This window comes from Podarcis bocagei (assembly GCF_964188305.1).
Source record: "Podarcis bocagei genome assembly, chromosome: 5".
NCBI classification, from domain to species: Eukaryota; Metazoa; Chordata; class Lepidosauria; order Squamata; family Lacertidae; genus Podarcis; species Podarcis bocagei.
The window spans coordinates 47,063,484-47,079,762 of NC_138129.1; the positions used below are offsets into that span (position 1 = coordinate 47,063,484).

A 16,279-nucleotide genomic window follows, 5' to 3' on the forward strand; every position below is an offset into this window, starting at 1 on the left:
TACCACCCTTCATCAAAAGATGTCAGGGTGGTTCACAGTAATGTTGTAATTAACAAAAAGCATCTTCCATCCAATAATTTTTCCCCATTGAATACCAGAAATTAGTTACTCTGATTGGAGAGATTTCCACTGAAATGCTTGGATCTACTATGTGACTTTCTAGTGATGAATTTTACACCAAATCACCTATAGAGAAATGGTGGCCTCACCTATGCTTGCAGGGATACATCCAAAGTCAGTTAACCAATATAGGTGGTACAAAATATATTGTTTCTTTAGTGATCCTTGTAGGGCTCAAACTCATGTTCTCAGACAGGACAAAGGCTTGCTAGAAGATTCAACTTATTAAGCATGCTAGGGAACTTAAAAATAATGAAGGATCCTCATTTACTGGCACAGAATGGTTCCTGAATCATAAACAAGTTTAGATCCCGGTTCAATGATATCTTTGGCCAAACAGAGCAATGACTGAAAGAAACTGTCATCCTATGCTAATTTTTCCTATGATAGCTTCTTCAGCTCTAGATAGGTGGTTCTCTTGTGCCAACTGTGAGGGATTTGGATGGGGAAAGGTAGGGAAATGTCACTTCCCTTTGATCTAGAATGCAGGTGGGGAACCTGTTCGTGCCTGAAGTCTGCATTCTTTCTGGACAACTTTCCGAGGGTCGCATGCCACAGGTAAATGTGGGCGGAGTGACAAATGTAGAGTTTACCTTTGTACAGTAGGCTAGTTTCTATGCACACCAATTTTATTCTCCATATTGATAAGCAGGAGACACTATTGGAGTTCAAGAGCACACTCCAGCCAGGGAAAACTACTCAAGTGCAAAGCAGGGCCAGGGAGGGTGTGTGGCCTGAGGAGAGTTCTGAGGGACAGACAGAGAGGCCTGGAAGGCTTGGTACTTGGGTCTCACGTTCTCCACCCCTGGTCTAGGAGCATGCTAACTTCTTACCAGTTTCCTTAATCTATGAGGTACATAGCTATCCCAACCAACTAATTTCTCGTTTCCAGTATGAACACAGAATACATCTGGAGGCTGAAGCAAACCAAACACACTTTCACCGCTGACGTGGACCTTTAAGTGTTTGGGATTACATTTAATCTAAACTCTAGGCATCCATTCATACTGTCCTCAGCTCAAAGAGCTGAAGTGCTAACTTCAGGCCCAGGAAGGAAACACAGAACTTCAGCTGACACATCCTAGCTAGCCCTCAAACTCCTTCCTTCCACTTCTGTGGAATGAATACTTTTTCCAAACAGGAGGGAGCTTCAACACGGATTTGGCGCTTTATCTGGGATTCAATCACAAATATTCCTTTTAGCAGTCCTCTTATACTGCCTGAGAAAGGGACAAAGCACCTCACTTTAGAACAAACTTTTCTCAGCAGTCTTGGTTATCTTTTCTGCTATCCTTGGGTCAGCTGACTGCTTCCATGGCTCCAAACTGTTCAAAATCAATGCACAAAATCAGACACAATTGCTGCTAATATCACAATGTGCACAGAAATCCAACTGGACTTTCCAATACTTTAAGGATACTTCTTCCTGGCACCAGCGTTGGCATCTATTACTAGCCACACATCTCACCTGCTGAACGCCTTCTGCATCATATATTGCATGATATCACACTGACAACTTTCCTTAATCATTAATTACGTAGGTTTTCCCGCCCCAGTTGATACAGAGATACAGCCTCCTACCTCACTTTGGCGAACTTAACCCTGTTCACACTATGAAATTTCCAGTCAACATCTGGGCAGTTGTTGTTATATTCTCCATAGCTAAAGGCTTGGATTCCAATCAAGTATATGTTTCCAAAGGCATCCTGTAGAAACTGAAAGGGCAATCTTGTTTAAGAATGAAAACTGTGGCAAATCATCACTTTCAAGCAAGGTTTTCGGACCATATCACAACAATGAATTTATCTGTCAAAGAGTGCCTGGTGGTCTGTCTGATTATACAGGCAGCCTAAATTAGCTTCAACAGGTTTGCATCTCATTGTTTTTCCTGCTTCAATAGATACCTCTCAGAATGGAAACAGCACAGAAATCTGTGTTGTTTTTGAATTAAAGGGAGGCATTTGCTCCACCACTAACTGATCAGGTTCCCAATAATGGAGCCCAAGTTCAGTAAAAGAAACTGGGAGAAAGGAGCAAGTGAGGGACACTTGAATTATTTGCATAGGGTGTCCATCTTGAGCTCAAAGTTTCAGTCTGTCTCCAGTCAGCAGAAGGAGAAGCCTTATCATGCTCCAAATATATGGGGGAAATGGGATCTTGGGGCTCTGCGTGGTGAACCCTTTGATTTAAATAGCATATGCATACAATAACTTCAGCAAATGCAATGGCTCAGGATGATCAGTTGACTAGTAGAATATTACTGTGCAAGAACACTGACTGAGGCTTTTTGCAGAAGACAGTTGTCTTGTTGCTTTTCAAAACGGGAATAGGCAAGAAAGAAAACGCAGAAGGGAAATGGACAGGAATAACAAATCAAATAACAAATCCTCTCTATTTTTTACTTGTTCAATCTATTCAGAGAGGGTGAAGTGGATTTAATGGCCCCAGCATTTCATAATTTTTCAGGCCAATTGCAGGGTAGATCACAAATACATTAACCTTAAAAACCAACCAATCAGAAGCCTTGTTGGTCAGGTTTTAAGGGCTTGAGGTCCTGACTTTCACTTATTAAGGAAGCCCTCCAGAGACAGTGTCGACCTTTTCGTATATCATTATCTCAAACAGAAAGGAAGAAAATAAAAAGATTAAAGCCATCACAAAATACTCTTCAGAAATGTCTATTAAAAAAATAAGATCGGTCAGAAAATATGTTTGGATATTTCTAACTGTGCTGCGTGGGTGACGGGACGGCAAGATGGCTACTTGGCTGGAATAGAGAGATAGGCGATGACAGCGGGTTGGTTTGTTTTTCTGACAGCAGTGAGGAGAACACGATAAAACTAGATAGACTCCACGTAGTTAGCTGGATAAAGACCCAGTTGCCCGTTGTCCAGACGCCCTTGGCACCAGCCTTGTTCGTCTTCTTCACCTAATTTGGTTAATTCATCACCTAGAAGAAGGAGAAGAACAAATTTGAAATTGGCGGCTCCTTGTCAATTTATCGCAGTAAAGGGCAAATGGCACCAAAGGACAGGGGTGCTTTCCCAACTGTCCACTTTTCTGCTCCAAATCTCTCATCTCAGCTGCTTTCAGCATATATTTAACCTTGTGCAATTCTGCACAGGGGACGCGGGTGGCGCTGTGGGTTAAACCACAGAGCCTAGGACTTGCTGATCAGAAGGTCGGCGGTTCAAATCCCCGTGACGGAGTGAGCTCCTGTTGCTCGGTCCCTGCTCCTGCCAACCTAGCAGTTCGAAAACACCTCAAAGTGCAAGTAGATAAATAGGTACCGCTCTGGCGGGAAGGTAAATGGCGTTTCCATGCACTGTTCTGGTTTGCCAGAAGCGGCTTAGTCATGCTGGCCACATGACCCGGAAGCTGTACGCCGGTTCCCTCTGCCAATAAAGCGAGATGAGCGCCGCAACCCCAGAGTCGGTCACGACTGGACCTAATGGTCAGGGGTCCCTTTACCTTAATTCTGCGCAGGGAGAAACATTTTGTTTTGTGTTGCGCTTTTCTAAGCACAGGTCCAGGATTTCTAGGTCTGTGTTAGAGCAGTTTGTGAGTCTCACCGCTTTTGCTGGGAAAACTTGTGTTTTAATGCTGAATTGGAACAATTTGCAATCCATGGAAAACCCAATTGCCATTTGTTCCAATTCAGGATTGACAGCAAGTTTTCCTGGGGAAAGCAGTGGGGCAGGCATGTGTGCACGTGCGCATGTACCCCCCCCCCCCCCGGAGAGACAGACCTAGAAATCCTGGACCCGTGCTTAGGAAGTGCAGCACAAAAGGTAGTGTGAATAAGCCCTCAGTCTCACAAGGCTGTTTTACATTAAAATATTAGGTACAAATGGCATCACGCACCAAACACAAAAAGGGGAACAGCAGTGTCAGGGAGGGGTAACCAAGGTAACAGGCACGGGGAAATGGAGACCCTACATAAAGTGTCTTGTCTGGAGTCCTCGCAAACCTGGCAGCACCTCTGAGAGCACATATGTACAGGCTGCAGGAACATCTACACCACCACCATCAATTAAATCTGCATACCGCCCTATACCTGCAGGTCTCAGGGCGGTTCACAGGATAAAATAACGATATAGAAACACAGAATAGAGAGGAAGGATTTTGCATGGTGCCTAAAGGTGTATAATGGAGGAGCCAGGTGAACTTCACTGGGGAGAGCATTCCAAAGATGGGGCTCCACTGCAGAGAAGGCCCGTTCTCGTATTGCCAGCCTCTGGACCTCTCAAGGAGGAGGCACACGAAGGAGGGCTTCAGAAGATGATCTCAGGGTCCAGGTAGGTTCATATGGAAAGAGGCTCATGCTGAGCCGTTTAAGGCTTTATAGGTCAAAACCAGCACTTGGAATTGGGCCTGGAAACTAATTGGTAGCCAGTGCAGTTAGACCAGGATCAGTGTAATATGCTCAGCCCGTCTTGTTCAATGAGCAACCTGGTCACTAAATTTTGCAATAGCTGAAGTTTCTGAACAGTCTTCTGAGGCAGCCCTACGTATAACGCACTGCAGTAATCTAACCTTGAGGTTACCAGAGCATATAGACAACAAGGAGGTTGTGGCCAGTATCCGTGAGACAGCACTAGCCCAGGCAGCAATCTGTCATCTGTTCATCTCAGCCATCACCACTTAGCAAATCTTAAGACATACCTGCTTTGAAACTCAGCTCGTCCTGCTCCTGCCCGTCATAGTCATACAGAGCTCGTACACGCACGCCTTTCGCAGCTGGCTCTTCCTCAAAGGAGTTGCCACCACCATTGGCTTCGCTGGAGTTGTAGGTGTTGCCGCCCTCATCGTCTGACCACTCGGCAGCGTAGGCTTGGCTACGTTCATAGCTGCTCACGCTGGCAATGCAATAGGGCACCATGAGGACCGATAGCACAAAGCCCCTGGAGATGGCTAACCACAATGGGACTCAATGGCCTCCAGTTCCCAGGATTCTTGGCATACTCACCTGCCGCGGTCCCCAGCTTGTGCTGCTACCTCCCCACCCCCACTGGCATTGGATGCGGTGCTTGTTTCATTCTTTTTGGGAGGTTTCTCTTTCCTTGCTACTGGTTGTGCTGCTGCATCTGGGTTCCACTCCTGCAGCCAAGGAAATGTACCATTGAATTCTTAACAGTGTCGCACTGCTCTCCTAACCCCCAGTTCTAATCATAAGAAGGGCCCTGCTGGATCAGACCAAAGGCCTATTTCATCTTGCCTTCCTTTCTGCCACAGTGGCCCACTGGGTGCCTCTGGGAATCCAAAAAACAGGGCACATAGGCAGTAGTCCTCTCCTGCTCTTGCTCCTCAGCAGCTAGCATTCGGTGGCAAATTGCTTCTCTGCATATCAAAGCTCAAGAGACCCACTGAGGCTAGCAGCTGTTGAATCTGTAGGCTACAGCCTACCTGACATAAAGCGAAGGGTCACAGTGGTAGAGAACCTGTTTGCATGCAGAAGGTCCCAAATTCAATCAACTGCATCTCCAGGTAGGCATGGGAGACAACTCTGTTCGAAATCCCAGAAAGACTCTTCTAGTCAGTGTAGACCAAGGTTTCTCAAACTTGGGTCTCCAGCTGTTGTTGGACTACAACTCCCATCATCCCTAGCTAGCAGGACCACTGGTCAGGGATGATGGGAGTTGCAGTCCAAAAACAGCTAGAGACCCAAGTTTGGGAAACCCTGGTGTAGATTATACAGAATTGCAGCCACCCCTGGTTTCGGCGTAAGAGGACAGTTTCTTACCTCTACCTGAGGCCAGTTCATGGGCATTCCTGGGCCACTAGTGTTGCGGAACCACCGTAGGTCTTCTTGCGCATCGGCTGCACGGATGGTCTGCTCCAGCTCACGGTACACCTTAGCATAACTGCTTGTTTCAAACAGACATACAAGCAAACACACCTCTCAATACTGGGCATGAGTAATGTGGCAAAAGCAGCGACTGGGGAAGGGCTGTTGCACATGCTTTTCATACAAAAGCTCCCAAGTCCAATCCTTAGCATCTTAAGATACGGCTAGGAAAGGCTCCTCTCTATCTGTGAAACCCTGGAGAGTTGCTGCTAGCTAGTGCAGTCCACGTTGAGCTAAGGCAGCCTTTTGCGCTCATCATCTATAACCAAGGAAATCTGAGCACTCAGATTGTTCTAATTAAGCACAAGGGGGCGCAAGCAGCACACATAAATTGGACCAGCACTGGCTTTGAAGTGCAAGGAGGATGGCAGTGTGACTTTGCTGTTATGCCATCTGTGATTCATTATAGAGGTGTCTGAGCATCCTTACCAAAAATTCTGGCTGTTTAAGTAAGATTGTAAAATATCTATCTCTAAGGACAGTCCATTTTCCTTAGCAGCAATGAATGGAGAAGTTACTGGAAGGTATCAAAGTGGGAGGCCTTAAGCTATGATTCGCTCACAGTCCCTTCATTCTACCTTGCAGCTAGAAGGACATCAGGGAATGGGAAATCCTTCCTTCTCACAGAATACCTCTGTGGAATTTCAGAGAGATCATGTGATCCAGCTTTCAGGTTCTTCACTTTCAAGCAATGATGGCTCATTTTTATTTGGGATACCTTCTTTATTTGGGGCTTATTCCTACTGTTTTTGAGGAGCTATCCTCTGGGTGTATCATATCACTGCTATATGTTTTTGGCAGATTCCGAAGCCTTTCCCGTTTGCCCAAGTAGTCCCTGTTTATGGAAGTTTTTAATGTTTGATGTTTTATCACATTATTATTATTATTATTATTATTATTATTATTATTATTATTATTATTATTACTATTAGGTTTACAAACTCCGCAAAACCGGAAGTAGTGTCCTGGTTTGTGAACTTTACCTCGGTCTAAGAATGGAATCCGAGCGGTGGAAGGGCACTGGTGGCGGGAGGCCTCATTAAGTGCTCCTCGATTTAAGAACAGTTTTAGTTTAAGAACAGACCTCCAGAATGGATTAAGTTCATAAACCGAGGTACCACTGTATATAATTGCTGAAAGGAAAAATATCCCGATGTTTTTATGAGCTCCAGTAGGCCTCCTCCTAGTTTAGGGTGGCTCTCAAGATTTGAAACCCACAGCCACCATTTGGTAGGCTCCAAGCTTGAACAGTAACACACACACTCACTGTCGTCTCATCTGTGGTTACAGATTTTGGGATACTGAGAGCCATCTCTCCTAGCCTTGGAGGCCTCAGCTCCAAACAATATCTATACTATATAAAATGTTTTTGTTTTTTTTTAAAAAAGGGCAGTCTGAGATCTCTTTCACACACACACACACACACACACACATATCCCCCAACTGGGATGGAGAATTTACTAAATTACACATTACCCATCTCCCCCACAATTATTCAGTTCAAATTTTGTGTATATGTATAAAATAACCAGGCATTATTCTGGTACTTGAAAAATAAACACTGCTGCTGCTGCTAACACAGCACACATCTGCTCAGACATTGCACTGGCTGTTTGGGGATTGTGAATTAATTTGCTTCTGCCACTGAATGTCCCCTTGCTGCTCTGACAGATATACTAGAAGCTTGTTAATGAGAATGGCAACACTTCTCTCTTCAGCTTCCTTCATGGCTGGATCTACATGTGCAGCAGGTTGAGATTGGTGTTAGACAGGGGTGTGCATCAGCTCTGTGAGGAGGCTGAATAACAAGAGGAATTGTGGTTATTCTTTTAGGGGCCTCCCCCCCCCCAAGTTGAAGTATTAATGACCTCCCCAAGTCAGATCGGGGTCCTTCCAAAGGCTTGCATTTCTCTGTCACCTTATTTCTGCGTTTTTCTGTTCTGCTTTCCTATAAATCTCTGTTTCACTAGGCCCTCAAGAACTAGGCTCTCCAAAATGCTGCATGCAGAACATTTAAGAGCTCTAGATTTTTTTTGTGCTAAAGCACAGCAGCAGAGAATGTTTTTAAGAGTTAAATGCTTCATTTCAGGCATTTTTTAAATCCAACATTCCCTGCTTTAACAACTCCACAACTTCAGCTGACTGCAGACAGTGTTCCAGAGGGTCTCACAGTGTAAGGCCAGTGTGCAAAATTATTTTGCAAAAGGCTTTAAGGCAGCCTCCATGCTCCTATTTCAGCCTGCAAAAACACTGTTTGAAACAGCTGCCTTTTACATGCCTCCTTTTTCAAGGGACTTTAAGACAGTCCCATGTTCCTGTTTCAGCCTCCAGAGTCTGAAATAGGACCACAGGAACTCTCTAAAAGTGCTTTGCAAAAGTGCTGTTTGAATCAGTTTGAGCTTCTCCTGTAAGCAGGTAGACAGAAGCGGGTGTGTGTGTGAGAGAGAGACCCATTTATTTAAAGGAGAAGTGTAAGCTGCTTCAAACATTACTTTCACAAAGGGCTCTAATCCCTGATCTTGAGCAGCTTCTTTGATGCAGGAGCTACAGCATCTACAAGAGATGGCTGACTAGCCTCTGCTTGAGACTGCTAGCAAATGAGAACTTCCCCCACCCCAGCAACTACTGATCTCGTCATGGAACAGTCTGTATGGTAACAGAGATGAAAGTGGAGCCAGTACAGACTGCCCAAGGTGCAATGCCAGTGTGTGACTCTCGTGTGTTGTGTTTTCTTAAGAGAAATTTTCCCCCTAGTTCCCATATGATGCTAAAATGCTGATTTGGGTGCAGGAGATGCGCCCATACAGATGCACAGTTGAATGAAAGGGAAGTTGACAAGGCTGGGAAGAAGCTCCAAGTGCTCACTCAAGGACTATCCCTTTCACATAAATCATGGCGGCATTTTCTACAGGGCTGTTTCAGAGTTTCAGGGCACTTCCAGATTGCTGCTATTTTCAGGTGGGATTCAACCGCATTCTGGCAAATTCATGTTACCCAGTTAAAAGTTGATTTGATGCTCTTGCACAAGAAACCTGTTTTCCCCCCTCAATATCAGACTTTTTGTATAAGGAAAGTGACGGAAAACACACTGCAAAGTGTGGGGCGACCATTGCTTGCTGCAATGTCATATAATCTCTCCACAAGTACATCAGAATGAATGCACAATAGATAGCCAACACTGTCTAACCTCCCAGCAAACCTTGTGCAAGCAAATGAGGATGAATGCTCAATAAACAGGTTGCCTGGACGCAACCTAGGAAAAATATGTTACCTGTTGTTCTCTGCCAGGTTCAGGTGCCGCTTGATGTCCAACAGCACCTCCTTCAGGAAGATGAGTCTCTTCTCTTCGAATTGCTGGCATTGCTCAAAGACCTGCTCCATACTTTCCATGTACTGTGGGGTACACTTACTAAGCTCATCCACCACCTTTTCATACTTCTCCTGGGTCTGTGGACACAAAAAGGGGACTCAGATTAAGATCCAGTTACTGAGAACGGCACCCTGTTCCCACAGCAAGACCTGTCTAGGCAGGCTTTCTGGGCTGGATATTCAGTGTGCTTAAACACGTCTAGTTCCACTGTTTTCAATATAGTAACACTGACCTACACCATGTAAGGTTTTGACTGCCTAGGCTTATTTCAGAGCAGCGCTGAATTAAAATTAATTTAAGTCGGCTGCAGCCATCTATAGAGAAGACTTCTGGAAGGCTCTGTGGCCTTGCTTCAGAAAAGAATAAATGTTGTTGATGAAACTCATTACATAAATGGGTGGGAACAGAAGTCCCAAGTTCACTATGGACTGCTCAAGAGCCATGCATGAACTTGTATCAAGACCTGATAAAGAGGTTCAGTTAGCATATATGTTTCAGAAACATGAAAGAAACCAGACAGTGGATAGCCAGCTAGCCCTGGTGATCATCTAATGTTTATTGGATGGATTTCCCCCCTAAATTGATTTTTGAATTCTGAATTTATTGTTATTCATGGTTTATACTATATTTTATGCTGTTTTTTTTGTTGCATCAATTAAGTGTTTTATATTTGTTGTTAGCTGCCCTGAGCCCGGTTTTCTGAACCGGGAAGGACGGGGTATAAATAAAAATTATTTATTTATATCAAGGAAGCAATGGAACAATCCCCCATCCTCTCCTCCTGCATGCTGTTCTGGTGCTTCTCCTGACTCCCCCGAGCCAATTTTAGGGGATACAGCAAGAAGGAGAGGCAAGGGAAGCTGTTGATGGGGTGAATCCTGCCCAGTGCCCAGAACTGCATTACCAGCTCTGGGGCAGAAAGGCATTATGGAGGAATTATTTTTCCAGCTCCTGTGTAGCAGCAAGTAGGTCACCAGATTCACCTCACAGCAGTGGGGAGAGGCAGGAGAGAGACTGGCAGGTGCTGCACAGGGCAGGAGATATCATGCCCACACTATTTTTCACTGCCTTAGAGCCATAAAAGCAACAGCGAGGTAGGAAGTGAATTGTTGGTGAAGAGAACCCAACGATCTTGCCCACTGCTGCAGGCTTCTCCTGTCTTAGCAAGTGAAAATTTTGTAAGCCAGCTACAGAGGACCAAAGCAAATGTAAAGCTTTCCTCAAAGCCAAGGCACATTGGAAGTAGGAGTATGGGCTTCTTCTCAACTCTACTGGTTCCCCCATCCCTGGGTGCTACTGAGAACGTTGCAGCGTCGATGACCAGGGAGGAAAAGGGGCAAGCAGGACCAAAGCAGAATTGCATGACTCCACACTGCTCTGTCAATCACACCTCCATCATGTGACCAGGAAAAGGAGTGCATGTGTAAAGATGAGTAGGATGTACATGAGTGGATGCATGTGAGGATGATTTGAACTGCTGTATGAGAGAAACAAAATGATAAGAGAATATGGATGTGAGCACAACAGATGAGGGGGCAGGCATGCAGAGGGACAAGGATGATAAAGGGCTTTTTGTGTAAGGATGAGGAAGTGAATGTATTAGAAGGTTGTTCATGTTTGTGTAAGAGTGTGCATGCACATACTGTAAAACATTGTGCGTGCATTTGTTACTTTTTTTTGTCTGCGCCTTTATCTACATGTGAAGATGGTTGCGTTTCTCAGATGTTCAAAGGGAGAAATTTCCATGTGTGTCAATTTGTCTATATCCTTGGTGGTCACTCCTACCTTTTGCACATCCTGCTTGCATTTTTCCACTTTGTCTTGCAGCTTCTTTTGCTGATCTGGAGTGATGGACTGCTCAGCTTTGCTGTTGGCTTCTCGGGTCATGGCGAGCTTCTCCTCTTTGCATGCCAGGTGATATGCTTTCTTGGCTGTTTCCAGCTGGTTTGAGTTGAGAAAAGAAGGAAAGGGTGACTGCTGAGGCCCAGTACAACATTCCTATCTCCTGTTTCTTATGAAACTGCTGCAGTAAGATTGAGGCCAGAAATGCTCACTTTTGCCTGAAACAATTCCTCTCCATTACAAGTCCTCCACCCCCTTCCTAAAGCCCATTGTCCATGCTTTCAAAAAATCCAAACTCTGTGCTTAGAAACCCAATTTGGCTACTGTAGTAAACTGCACAAGGACATAGCAATGCTTTCTCTGTAGGCATGAAGACTAGAAACTTGAGTTTTCTTGTTACAATTTCTTGTTACAAAGTCAAATTATGTGGTTTACAGCTATATGTAGATTACTAGAGAACTGGCAAATACTTCTTACTTCCCAGGTGTGTGTGTGTGTGTGTGTGTGTGTGTGTGTGTGTGTGTCCCTTAGCTACACTGAGACCCATTTAGGTCTATGAAAGTATAAACTAAACCATAAAGGTAGGGCTCTACAGACACTGGATACATATGCAACATGATCCTTTTTTGTGCCACGCATTGTGATCTTTATATTATCTTGCAGGTATGACTTGATTCTCTTAAGATAAAACAGGCTCCTGCCCACATCCCATGTTAGGGTTCTGTGGCTAAAATGGGATGGGGATGCTCTCTCAGTCACAGCCCAAGGAAGCTGTTGGGTTCCTTTCCTCCATAAAAAGATTGACCTCATGAGTCACTCTGCCCTCCTCTCCTCCTCCAGCCCTTCCTACCTCCTTCATCTTCTTGGCCCAGGGTTTCTGTGCTTTCCGAAAACCATCCTCTGCTTCCTTGGCCTCCTTGAAGCCTCCCATGATCTGTTTGTGGAAGGCATCCTTCTGCCAGTTCTTCACCTTCTCGAAGTCGTCGTTCAACAAGCTATTCTTCACTTCCTGATGCAGCTCGCTCACCTTGTCCGCCTCTGTCATTATGGCCATCCACGCTTTCTCCAAACTGCCGTACTGTGGGCCTATGTACCGAGAGCACCAGCAAGGCTGGGGTGACCATTGGGCATCCTGAAATAACACCCTGTTCCTCCCTTGCAGGCTACACGCTCTCATAATGCACTCACAATACATTAAGGGACTCTAACCTTTGCCATTTTGCTGGTTGGAACACTGTGGCAGAGAACTGAGAAGTACATAGTGACAAGAGACTTGAATAATATCTAGTTCTTAGAGCAGGGGATGAGACACCTGTGGACCTCCAGGTGCCGCTGGACTCAGCAACAGCCCCATCCGCTCCAAATAGCATAGCCGATGGTCAGGGAGGGTGGAAGTCTCAGTGCAACAATGTGTGGAAGGCCACAGGTTCCCATCCCTGTTTTAGAGCATTTCCAGACTACTGTTCCTTGTGCAATAGTTTTGCAGTTGATAGTTATTGAGGCAGGGGACCCACCCACAATATCAGCAAGGCAACCCCCCCATCTTATGTGCCAAACCATTTTGTGTGCATTTTTCTTTATTCTCTATTTAATTCTGTGAAAGCTGTGCAGTGGAGTACACAGTCCCTCTTATTCTTTTTTGACCAATAGACAGGAGTAGGAGGGTCAGTCTGGAGCAATTATTTTTTTTTGGGGGGGGGTGGATTACACTAGAGGGAGACAGCAAATCCCGCCCCCTTCCTGTTTCAATGATCAATACCTTTGTCAAAGGAGGGCTACTAATTGAATACCACCCAAATCCCAAAAACCAGAATTTCTCAGGAGTTTGTGTTCTCCATTGTGTGTAATCAACAGCCCCACTGGGGAACTGGTACCAGAGGAGAGTTAACCACCCACTTCCCCAGTGTCAGTTATGGAGGGTAGTATTCAACTCAGTTTTACTGAGAGTAGACCTTCTGAAATTATTGGTTCTCACCAACTCACTTTCACCAATTTCAATAGGTCTACTCTTGAGTAAAGGTTCAAGACCACCTCCAGGCTTGAAAGAGGTTGCATTGGACTATTGACCTTGAAACAAACAAACAGCAGCCCAAAAGCACCCAGGAGAGATCCTGATCACTGACCTCTCATATCAGGTCTAATTTTGCCCACTATATCCTGACACAACTTAGAAGCTATTCTCCATGCTGCCTGTAGTTATGCAGAACAGGGTATCATGCTGCTGCTGGCACTGGGTCTGCACTAATATGCATCAACAATGGACTGTGATTGTATGCACACTTATTTGGGAGTACGTCCTGCTGGACACAGTAGGGCTTGCATCTTTGTAAACATGCATTTCATCAGGCTGCAAGAAAGAAGTGAGATTTTTAAAACTCTTGTTGTGTTTACAAAGCTCATGAGGTTCTAGCTGATCTGACTCATTTTATGAATAACTTAATATGTTGGGCTTTGTTGTGCATTATTATTCTGATTTATCTGTTTACTGAAAGCTTCCTGGGCCAAATGTGTACTTGGAAACAATAAATTTCTGAATAAACAACTAATAGTCTGGGAAGGCCCATGCAGCAGCAACATGTTCACAGAGCCCCAGCATAGCTTTTACTATTAGATGAAAATAATTACCGTAATCTAAAATAATTCCTGGGGAAACATTCTTCCTCTACATTACACAGAGGGTGGGGAGGAAGGACTGATGCCACCTTGCAAATTGCTGTTCCTGTCTCTTCCATTTCCCATCTGCTCTCTCCATTCTGCCCCACCCCAGTATGGAGGAGAAATACCTTTCTCTATTAGCTGCCTCCACCGTTTGGACCAATCGACCAGCTGCTGGGAATATGCCTTCTCAATCTTGGCCCGCTCATGGACACAGTTCATCAGGTCATTGCACAGCCGATAACCATCATCAATCCGTTTCACCGTCCGTTTGTAGTTCCCTACCTGCCAGACACATGAACAGCTGCATGGTAAGAGTGACTAGCTGTAGTCCCAGAGATAGTCCTGGAGACCAGCCTGGCTCTGAGCAACCAGGAGAGCAAAAGGAATAACAGATTCTTATCTCTCCAACCCAACATGAGCCACAAGTTTGACATGTGGGTGCGGCTAATCTGATGATTGTTTATGCTAGCACAGCACCCTGTACAGCTCTTTGCAGTCCCCATGATCAGCCGCTTTTGGGGGGCTTGCAAGGAGCCACATACAGTGCCACGCAAGTCAGTGGATCACTGCTTGCAAAGTGCAGTACACTGAGCTTTTGCAAGCACCAACAATCAGCTGGTTGTCTGTGCTTGAAAAGCGATATGCATGGGGCTTTGCAAGTGTTGCCAACCTGCTGATCAGCACTGTCTGAAAAACCCCTTTGCCCCAGCTGCATCTTTACCTACCCTACACCTGATGTCAGGAGGGTATGGCTGGTTTGGCCAAATGGAGAAGCCCAATTAGGTCTGTAGGCCAGATGTTCCTCACTGCTGCCCTACATGATATCCGTGAATCAGGGGTCATTTAGTGAATGTGATGATGGCACCGTGCTAGCTAGCCAATTAGATTTGCTCTACTGAAGGTGAGGGCAAAACTTCCTGGACTGGTCAGATGGATGATCCTATTCCATCAGATCACTAATTGCTCTCACATTAATACAACTAGAAAGGTCACTTTTGTCCCCGTTGACTGCAACCCCCCCCCCACCCATGCAGAATAAGGGGCCCATTCTGCAGGTGCCAGCCATGTCAGCAAAATGTGCCCCTTTTTAACCAGTGAGTAACCACAACTAGCTAGATTATAAGGTTTAGAAGGCAGAGATTCCAGGGTAGAAGGATGACTCCCAGAAGCTCATGAGCTCTGGAAACTTTTGCTTTAGAAATTAAGTATTAAGAAGGTGCCTGAGTTGTGGGGACAACGTCTTCTAGAAGGAAAAGCATTAGAAGACCAAACTATGTATGATCAACACTGCTTTTTTCCAGAAGGTTTTCTCCATCTTCTACCCTTTCTTTCTGCAAAATCCATTGCACTGCTGTTGAAAGCCTATGGCAATGCATGACTTCCCTTCTCTAGAACCTTGGGTTCAAGAGTCAGCCAGGACCACCAACCAGAAATCTCATTTGCATGAGGCCAACAGAGAAGCTTTGGTTGGACCTTGGAGGGGCTGTTTTATGCTGCCTCCCTCTTCAGCCAGTGTTTCTTCAGAAGATACGTATATGGTTTGTGCCAAGGGGACTCTTACCTCCCAGAAACTGTCAGTTATTTCCTCAGCAGATGCCGCAGACTCATCATAGGAGCCTGACATGGTTTGTGGCCCTTGGGGTTTATGGCAAAATGTTCAGCCACTCTGCAGACCTCATGCACTGCAAGGGATAAGAAAAGATGAGGAGAAAGATCATGCAAACTTTGAAAGGAAGTTGGCCCAAGACATGTTGCCACCTGAGGCAAAGAGCAATATGGCACCCACCCCTTTCATTCCAGGTGTGGAAGCCATTCCAGGTCTTGTCCTCGATAAGCACTACATTTCAGGGTTTCTTTGCAGAAAAAAATGGCTTCTTGTTAGAGCACAATTAACATTCCTGCAGCCCTCCATCCTTCAAGGCGCATCCTTCAAGATACAATGTACCCATTTCCTTGAATTATTAGTAGTATTGCCAAATTGCAAATAAACAAATACCAGACCCACAACATACAGCATTTGAAGCAGATAGGAGCTCCCTCTCTTTATCTGCACTAATAGCAATGCAACACAGAATGTGCAGAAGTTTGACAAGCTGATCCCAGTGATGTTTCTGTCCCATGCAGCAGCCTACGGAAGTAAACAAGGCTATATTCTCTTTTCCTATGCTCAGGATAATTATTACTTCAGTACCCTTCCCGTCCTCCCAGGATACAAATTATGAAGCTTGCTGGAGATGGCAAGGCAAGAGCCATTGGTCATTTTGTGGCTCTTTGAATTTACTACAGCCTATTAAAATGTTGCCATCCCAGGCTAGGTCAGTGACTCTGCAAACAAGCTCTGTGAGGTGGCTGCTATGGAAGGCCTCCCATGTGGCTGGCGCTTACTGTCAACATAAATGCTCACATGAACAGATGGTCACAGATATTAAGTGTCCCTTGCC

General features: G+C 45.2%; 1 protein-coding gene across 4 annotated transcripts in view; it reads right to left on the reverse strand.

Annotated features, from left to right (window-relative positions):
- Nucleotides 1-273: 273 nt before the first annotated feature.
- The window catches only part of PACSIN1 (protein kinase C and casein kinase substrate in neurons 1), a 54,142-nt gene continuing 38,136 nt past the window's right edge, over nt 274-16,279 (reverse strand). For 3 of the 4 annotated variants that reach the window (XM_081195853.1, XM_081195852.1, XM_081195851.1), the window contains 9 exons: nt 15,400-15,520; nt 13,964-14,120; nt 12,031-12,266; nt 11,124-11,279; nt 9,240-9,415; nt 5,864-5,987; nt 5,090-5,220; nt 4,786-4,979; nt 274-3,070 (listed from right to left, as the gene is read on the reverse strand). In XM_081195853.1, the coding sequence (XP_081051979.1) occupies nt 2,961-3,070; nt 4,786-4,979; nt 5,090-5,220; nt 5,864-5,987; nt 9,240-9,415; nt 11,124-11,279; nt 12,031-12,266; nt 13,964-14,120; nt 15,400-15,462 (1,347 nt within the window). In that variant the 5' untranslated portion in view covers nt 15,463-15,520 and the 3' untranslated portion in view covers nt 274-2,960. The remainder of the gene's footprint in view (nt 3,071-4,785; nt 4,980-5,089; nt 5,221-5,863; nt 5,988-9,239; nt 9,416-11,123; nt 11,280-12,030; nt 12,267-13,963; nt 14,121-15,399; nt 15,521-16,279) is intronic. The other variant, XM_081195854.1, reaches the window with a different exon arrangement.